We start from the raw sequence: 9202 nt of genomic DNA, 5'->3' as shown, positions 1-9202 counted from the left end.
ATTTCTGAGACCATCTTGTTAGAGGTAAAACCAGAATGCTTTTACCAAAATGCTTTTCCATGACACCTGCGTAAAAGTACAAAACCAAAATAAATGGCATCTAAATCGCTTTTATAGTTTTATTGGAAGTTTGGTGATTAAATCTATGGATTCATGTAAAGGAAACCACCACCTTGTTTGTAAGGACCAAATCCTTTCCACTCAGTGTCCTTAACAAAACCTTGCTGGGTCCGCTGCCAGATAGGCGAGAGTGTTTGATGACGCAGAACGTCAGAATTAAGATCTCGCGATACTTCGTCTGGGCATTGCTTTATAAGAACTGGCTCGCCCTTGTCCCCTCCGTTCGTCCTCAGTGCAGGATAACGAAGCATCGATTTTCTCTGCTTCCGTTAACAACAAGCCGTGTTTTCTTTTATTTCTCTGAGCAGCACCTAAGTTCGCTTATTGTCACTATAACACGACGAGGATTGCACCGGAAGCTGTGAAGTTTTAAGAGGTAGGTGTTCTTATTTGACCTAATCGCGATCGTCACCCCTATTTCTAGTAGCCTCTTAGCTAACGTTAGCCGTCCTGCTAAGATCAGTCAACCGGCAAGGATCACGATGGGCCCGGCTAACGATAGGAAAGCCTGGCTTACACTTTTTATGTCTCAGAACGATCTCATCGCGAAATTTATTACCATCGGAGATACATAAGGTATGACTGTTGCGCAACTTTTGCGCAAAAAATGGTGAGTCAAAACAGGGAAATACCCGTTAAACCAGTGAATTTATTTAAAGTGAGGGTTTAATAAATAAATTTTTTATTGTAACACCGGTTGAGTAGAGATGGGTAGACCTTATGAATAAACATAAATCATGTCCATAATTATCCTAAAGTAGCGTTGTTTAGGTAGAGCGCTACTGTTTTTAGTGTAGCCCGGAGACGCCCATGAGTTCAGTCAAAGTAAGGACTGTAGGACAACTCGGGTATAAGCAGGGGTATTTAATCAGACAGAAGACAGAAGTTTCATTAATAATAATAATAATAATAATAATAATAATAATAATAATAATAATAATAATAATAATCATCATCTTCATCTTTCGGCAGTAGTACTTTGAGTAGCTTTAAATAAGTTTTAGAAGTGCTCGACAAATAATGTGGGAAACATTATTAAAGGCATATAAATAAACACAGAAACAAAGACTAGCTTTTCTTTTCTTTTTTTGGAACATCGGCATTTCTTTTATGTTATGTACATACTGATCTCTATCTGGTGGGTATATAAGGGAAAGAGCAGCTTCAATGCACCACATTAGTCACTGTTAGATTTCTCTGGAACTTCATAGGGAGCAAAGTTCAGGTGTGGGTGTCCTACCTGGGAACTGGTTTCTGTTGGGGAAAGGTTATGACCCAGCTATGAGCAAACACTGCAAGCTTCTTAAAGTAACACTTGACTATTGTGAGTGTAGCCAAACGTGTGGGCTCGTACGAGTCTTTCAGCTTTCACCTATTATATCAGTGGCTCAGTGAACTCATCTCACCTGCCTTTGAAAGTCTCAGGTAATCAGATCTCATTCTCATTTGTTTTTGTTTTTCAAAATCTAGATTTAGCTGAACCATGTAGGAGTGTTTGACCATAAACGGCATTTTCTCACTTTCTTGACCTATGTTGTTAAACAGGTTTTTGCAACAGACAGGCTTTTTCTTCTGAAAAGCCTTCTTTCCTTTCTTTTATGGGACAAAAACATTATCTACACTGTCTGCAGGACATGTTTCACATAAGTTTTCTTTCTCCTTTAGAACTCAAGACAATCATCGTCATCACCGCTGCTGATTATGGATGTAATAGTGCGCCGCTGTCCTTTCTTGGCTCGCATGCCCCAGGCCTTTCTCCAGCAGTCCAAAAAGACGCTGGTGACGTATGCCCAGCGATGTCCCATCATGATGGAGCTGGCTGCAAAACCTATGGCCCCTTCAATGGCACGTGCCCTCTGTTCCTCCTCATCCTCCTACCAGAAGCCTGAGAACACCGTGTCTGCCGGTGAGGGTGATAAAGATGGTGGTCATACTGGCTATTCTAATCAACACTACAGCTGTGTTATATTTAGTCAGATAAATCATGTAATTATAGAATTATTGATAAATGTGAAATTTACTTTTTTCCCTTTGCAGCCCCCAAAAAGGAGGTGGAGTCCAAGCTGCCAGCTGGCCACCCTATGCCACCTCCGGGACAGATGAAGGCCTCCAAATGCCCTTTCCTGGCTGCTGAGATGAGCCAGAAGAACAGTGGCGTAGTCCGTCAGATTGGCATAGAGTTCCAAGAGGATGTACAGGAAGTCCGCACTGTGAAGAAAGGTGAGTTTTTTTGTTGTTGTTGTTTTTTTTCTTTTTCTTTGAGAACTAAATCAGTTTTCCATAGTTTCGTACAATATTTAATAGCAATTTGTTTTTGTCCTGACAGAAGTGCCTGCTGACCAACTAAAGCAGCCAAACCTGGCCAGCACTACTGAAGGAGAAACCACATTAATGAAAACCCTCCTGAAACAGCGACCTAAGAAATTCAGCCACCTGCTTCAAGACAACTTACGAGCAAGAAGTAGGTTTTATTTTGATAGTTTAACCACACTGTCCTACAAGCCTGTGATTAACCTAGCTACTGTCTACCTTACTATGACAATCTTCTTTTTTATTTGCGAGTATGTTTTGGTGTTTTTGCACACGGGTGTAGTCTTTCCTCACATTAAAGTTACTCCATCAGTTGCAGTACTGTAGCAACACTAAGCCACATTAAGCAACTTTTACCTTCCTTGTCTCTTCCAGCGGCCCGCTTCCAGTACGATGCGTTTTTTGAGAAGAAGATCGAAGAGAAGAAGAACGATCACACGTACCGCGTGTTTAAGACCGTGAATCGTCGGGCCACCGAGTTCCCGATGGCTGACGACTTCACAAGCTCTTTACAAGAAAAGCGTGACGTGTCGGTTTGGTGCAGCAACGACTACCTGGGCATGAGTCGACACCCTCGAGTCGTGCAGTCCATCATGTGAGTAACTGAGTAGTTAATCCAGTTTCATGGGTCAAGGTGTGTTGACGTGTACGGCCCGTCTACCTTCCCTGATTGCTTTTTACCTTTTGTCCCTCTGTGAGAGCTAAGTTCGGAGAGAAACCAGCTCAGAGCATAATTACATGATGCAACCTGGCACCCTTTGGTGATACTGGCCATTATTTGTGTGGGTGTTGAGTTGGACATGGATCACACCTAAACCTCATGTGTCACGATGATGGTGTTGTTTTTCCTTCTCCTCCCCCCGCCCCAGCTTGTTTGAGCTTGCATACAAGTCTGCAGCATTTTAATGAGCAACTGTTTGTCTCTTTCCAGGGATACTTTACAAAAACATGGTTCAGGGGCTGGAGGTACCAGGAATATCTCTGGGACCAGTAAATTCCATGTGGAGCTAGAACAAGAGCTGGCTGACCTTCACAAGAAGGATGCGGCGCTGCTGTTCACCTCCTGCTTTGTTGCCAATGACTCCACCCTCTTCACCCTTGCGAAGATGCTGCCTGGTATGCAGAAGGAAAAACTTGGTGTATTTAACAGTAATTCGAACCTCCTGTAAGCGTGTTTGGTCTCATTGACGGTTTCCTCTCCTCTGAACACTTTTAGGTTGTGAAATCTACTCTGACGCAGGTAACCACGCCTCAATGATTCAAGGTATCAGGAACAGCGGCGCTAAGAAATTCATTTTCCGCCACAATGATGTGGCCCATCTTCGAGAGCTCCTGGAGAAAGGAGATCCCACAAAACCAAAGATCGTGGCTTTTGAGACCGTCCATTCCATGGATGGTCAGTTTCTAATTACTGCTTCACTGCTGTTGGATAAATGTTAATATTTTTATTTATTTTTTTTAAACTTTCTCTTACTGCGTGTGTCCTGGAAAATATTACTGTTCTTGCAAAATCAATAATTCATTCAAACTAAGTCATGAAGTGCTCTTTAAGAAGTAAAAAACAAGTCTGACCAGGTTTGTGGGCCTTTCTTTCTGTAACACAGGTGCCGTGTGTCCGCTGGAGGAAATGTGCGACGTGGCCCACGAGTTTGGCGCCATCACCTTCGTGGACGAGGTTCACGCTGTGGGCCTCTACGGCTCCAGAGGAGGGGGCATCGGCGACAGGGATGGCGTCATGGACAAGATGGATATCATCTCGGGAACTCTAGGTAAGTGCGCAATCTCTACTTAAAAAAAAAAAATGTAGAGCTTGCTGCTGCTGTACTGTTTCATTTCTTTTTTTCGAACCAAAATAACTGCCACTGGTTAGTGGAACTCGTCTAGCTTGATTGTTTGAATTAGACTGAGGATCAGGCCTCAGCCGTGTCATCCAATATACCAGAGGGCTGAAAAGAATCTGGAGCAGCTCTGTTCGGCTCTGTTGTTGCTAGGAGACTACAGGCTCTTGTTGTGCTCCTATGGAATTACTCAGATTGCGTGTCACTGTCAGACTGAGGGGACAATTATTTCCAACTCAAGAGCACTACAGCTCCTGCACAGCTGACATTTCAGGCGGTTCTAGTTTGAGATTACAATGACTGTAATTTTTTTAATTTATTTATTTATTTTAAGACCACTGGCTCCGTAATGTTGAACGAGAGGAGTTGTAATAATCAGCGTTATGTTCTTTTCTAGGGAAGGCCTTTGGCTGTGTGGGTGGCTACATTGCGAGTACCACCGCCCTGGTGGACACAGTGCGTTCCTACGCCGCTGGTTTTATCTTCACCACCTCTCTGCCCCCGATGCTTCTAGCCGGAGCCAGGGAATCGATCCAGATCCTTAAAGGGGAAGAGGGGCGCTCGCTGAGACTTAAACACCAGCGCAACGTCAAGCTCCTCCGGCAGATGCTGATGGACTCTGGGTTGCCTGTTGTGCACTGCCCCAGCCACATCATCCCTGTCCGGGTAATCTACGATTGAATTGATTGTGTGGAACTTGAAAAGCAGATGAAGTCACAACGGCTCGATTCTCATGGCGCGTGTGTCTCTTTGGTATAATTAGGTTTCGAATGCTGAGAAAAACACGGAGGTGTGTGACATCATGATGCGTCGCCATAACATCTATGTGCAGGCCATCAACTATCCCACCGTTGCCAGGGGAGATGAGCTGCTGCGCATTGCCCCAACCCCTCACCACACCCCCGAGATGATGAAATACTTTGTTGGTAAGCTGACAAAGTAACACGTTTCACTTGAAATACTTGATAGTGTATAAGAAGGCTACAACAAGTTAAACAGTATTTATGTCTTAATTTGATCGAACTGAACTGTGTAGCTGTTTATGCAAAAGTTACATTACATGAGTAACTTCATCCAACCTGTAACAAACTGTACTTTTCTATCATTGAAGTAAAACTGACCTCTCTTTATCTGTTTTCCCCTTTCAGAGAGGCTGGAGCAAACATGGAAGGAGGTGGGCCTGGAGCTGAAGCCCCACTCATCAGCAGAGTGCACCTTCTGCCAGCAGCCACTGCACTTCGAGGTGATGAGCGAGCGAGAGAAGTCTTACTTCAATGGGCTCAGCCACCTCATCTCAGCCTGCGCATAACACTAATCACCCACTGCAGTCTGAAGACAGCGCATCCACGCTTAAGCCCCATTCCTCTGTCACTATCGTAGAATGTATTAATTATCTTTAATAATTTGTCCTACACATATTTAAAATTATCTATGTTCAGATGGTCTATATACTGCAAATAAAATATGGGAAAGAATCTCTGTGTGTGTTTGGTTTTTGAAAGTGTTTATAAAGACGTGAGGAGTGGCAAGAAATGAGTGGGATGCACTCAGTCTTTTTTTCTGCCCTAGGATTCAAGGCCACTGCTAAGTTAATTTCTTCATTGGGCTGTTGTATAAACTGATTAAATGTGGCTCAGATGACACTGTGCTATCATGCTCAGTCACATGGGTTTTTTACTGATGGGTAAAATGATAACTGAAAGCTACAAAAATGGGTCACATTAATTGGACATGCTTGGCAGATGCCAGGTTTTTTATTTATTTATTTATTTTTTATAAACTGTTGCTGATAATTTGATCCAATTATGTCTAGTCCACTGGCCTACTTGTGCTTGTGAGAAAAGTGGAACACTGAAAAATGTCTTATTGCAGTTTTGTTTTTTTTGTTTTTCTTTACTTTTTTTTTTAAACACTTTAGTTAAAGTATACAAAATTAGACATAAAATTTACATACACTTACGTATACAAAATCATGATCATATACCATACATTAAGAAAAAAAAAAGGAAAACAAAGGAGGAAAGTCAAGCATCTGAGTCAACTAAACACTTAAACTTACAATTTCAATACATCCCAAGGGAAAACTTTTGCAAGTTTCAGATCGATTGTTCTCCTTCTCCATAGATCTGTAATGATATGTTTACTCACCACATCACTACTTATCTTTTGTTCTATCACTCCTTTGGCACGGGTTTTCCAAATATGGGTGTTTATTACACACATTATCAACCAAAAGAGTCTCCTTTTGTCTTCACCCATTTTTTTATTTAAACAAACCATATTTAACTGCTTTAATATTAACATCAACGTCATAACCAATTTCTGTCATCTTCTGCCTTATCTCAGTTGTCCTATAATTTGTTTTCCTATAAAACGTTTTGCTTTACCATAGCACACAATCCTGTCATGACACTTTGTAACGAGCAAGACATTTGGTACTTCATTAGTTTGATCAGGTACTGCAGTATAATAATGCACTGATTTTGTTGTTGTTTATGTGTACGCTGCTTTAGGCGTGTTGGTTTGAATGTGTGAGCCTCCTTATGAGCAATCAGATATATTATAAATGAAGTCCTGTTTTTATAATCGCTCTTAGAAATATCTATTTAGTGACTTAAGACCACAATAAAATAATTTCTCTTTCTCTATCTGGTGAAATCTTACTGTGTGTAGAGAACCTACTAACCTACTTTCCCATGGATTCACATGGAGATGACATAGATAAAGCTGTAAGACCTAGATTCACAGAATAAAGGAGGTCACAATGACAATGATACACTCAAAATTGGCACACATACCCATTTTCTTTGGGTCCACATAAGCCTCGGACTATGCATCAAAACAGGCAATGTGACCGACACAGGCACAAACAGGAAAACGTATTTATTGTCATATTTTTCTAACAGATTCTGATAAAAATCAGGATATGAAGGTTTAATCTCAGTCTTGAAAAGGTCAATTATAATAGCTTTTCTAACATAGCTGTCTCATCAAAACCAGAGATACACTGAAAATGGAAGTGGGAACCACTACTTTTAGTTGTTACAAGAAATTGTAGCTGTCACTGCTTTACACAAATGGCTCACTTCCACTTTTGAGTTGACTTTTTGTTACAATTCGGACAAGAGCTGATGGAAAGTTACAAAAACCAAAACCTGTATGTACTGAGCAAGAAGTCTTCCAGACCTCGGGGAGGTGCAGTGCTATACCTATCAAAAAAGATTTATGTGAAAGTGTTCGAACTCTTCTTCACATCTGTGAACCTACAGTGGCGCAAAAAAAAAATAATCGTCACAAAATCAAAAGGCCATTAGCTGAGGCAGTAAGAGCTAACTGGTTTTAGATGAAAAATATGTCAAATATATCAAAATATTAAGAAAATCATAGACTACAAAGTACTGTATATATATCTAATAATGTGTGGACCTCCTAGGTTCAGTCTTTTTCTACTTGTACTGTAATAAACTTTAATGTTTAAATCATTACTTGCTAACTGAGGCCGGTAGGCCCATTGCACAATCTAACCTTAGGTTAAGACTGCTGGGTTGTCCACCTGTCCTGAGAAGATTGTGACATTGTGTTTGCACAGACCTGAATACTCCAGACCAGCGCACTACCAAAAGACTTGCTTACGATAGCTAATAATAAGTTATCAAGTTCACCTGAGGCTGCTTACCTATGGAAGCAGTAAGGGTGGCTTAATTTTTCACACGACTGCATTTCTCTACCATAGGAGGAAATACTGGTTTACTAAGTGATCATTTGTTGAATAATAAGTGTAACATATTTTAACAATACAAGGCTAAATCATGATAAGGTTCAGGAACACGGGAATATTGTTCATCATACTCTTACTGAACTTCCCGGAGGAACCCACCTGAGGGTTTTTTTTATAACACAGCATGTACTGAGTGTTTGACCCTTTAGCTATTTTTTTGTTCCATCAACCATGTAACACCATGTAACTCAGACATACAAACACACGCACTCACACCCACTTGCCCATAAAACACACACACATAAACTGTGGATGTGTCTTCAGTCCTTTCTGTATGTTTTCCTTTTTATTTTTCCACATACAGTGCATGAACCGATATCGATTTTCCACTGCTGTGCATTTCTTCTACACTCAACAGCATCTCTAAAAAACAGTGTGTAGAAACAAAATCTTCCCCCTTCATGGGATTGTTTAGCATTTCTTTTGATCCATGATTAGTGCAGAGGTCTTCTTAGTCACAGTTTCATGAGTTGTTTTTTTTTCTTTCAGTTTGTTTAACTGACGTGTACACGTATAAGTCACGGTTTATATTTTGGATCCAATGCCTCGTTTAAAGGACAAACATTTCGTTTTTTTGTCTGAAGGTTTACTGCAATTCAAAACTGAGCTATATTTCCATGGCCTCTGACTCATGCATGGCTGCCAGACTCTCAGACAGCAGACAAAAGCAGGAGCAGTGAAACCCAGGGCAGGCTAACACTGGGAGTTAAGAAAGGCTCACAGACTTCTCACATTCACTGATTCATTCCATCTGCTCGTAACTCCACTTTGGAAACCCCAGAATGAGAAACCAGACAGATACTTAGAAACAAATTTCTTTTGTGTTAACTTGAGATTTTAAGCTAAATACATTCAGTGAACATATACCGAGACTGAATTCGACTGAAGTTTATTTGTGCTGAAAACAGAAACTGTTTAAACTGAATAAAATGTTTGCTAGTTTTTGTAGGTGTGGTAGCTTTTTAGCGACTTCCTGTGTACAATTCTAGTTACTTGCACTGAACCAGTGGAGGGATTAATTAAAAAAAAACAACCTCACAGTATGGCAAAGGACCAGGATACACCATGTTTCAACATCGAGGATTAATTGTGGTATGAAACCACATGCTCTTTTCCGATAAGATCTCATTTTACAAACCATTAGCCAGTAGGCCAG

General features: G+C 40.9%; 1 protein-coding gene across 1 annotated transcript; it reads left to right on the top strand.

The window, feature by feature from the left end:
• The first annotated feature begins 292 nt into the window (after positions 1-292).
• Positions 293-5743, top strand: LOC102312964 (aminolevulinate, delta-, synthase 1). Its single transcript, XM_005932278.3, has 11 exons — positions 293-496; positions 1786-2026; positions 2158-2340; positions 2447-2581; positions 2806-3025; positions 3362-3546; positions 3647-3826; positions 4035-4199; positions 4666-4934; positions 5032-5194; positions 5417-5743. Exons 2-11 carry the CDS (start codon positions 1822-1824, stop codon positions 5575-5577), a joined length of 1866 nt encoding a protein of 621 aa, XP_005932340.1. The 5' UTR covers positions 293-496; positions 1786-1821; the 3' UTR covers positions 5578-5743.
• The last annotated feature ends 3459 nt before the right edge of the window (positions 5744-9202 follow it).

This window comes from Haplochromis burtoni, unplaced genomic scaffold, assembly GCF_018398535.1.
Source record: "Haplochromis burtoni strain Fernald_Lab_line unplaced genomic scaffold, NCSU_Asbu1 Contig_156, whole genome shotgun sequence".
Lineage (NCBI taxonomy): Eukaryota > Metazoa > Chordata > Actinopteri > Cichliformes > Cichlidae > Haplochromis > Haplochromis burtoni.
This window is presented reverse-complemented; position numbering and strand designations above follow the sequence as displayed.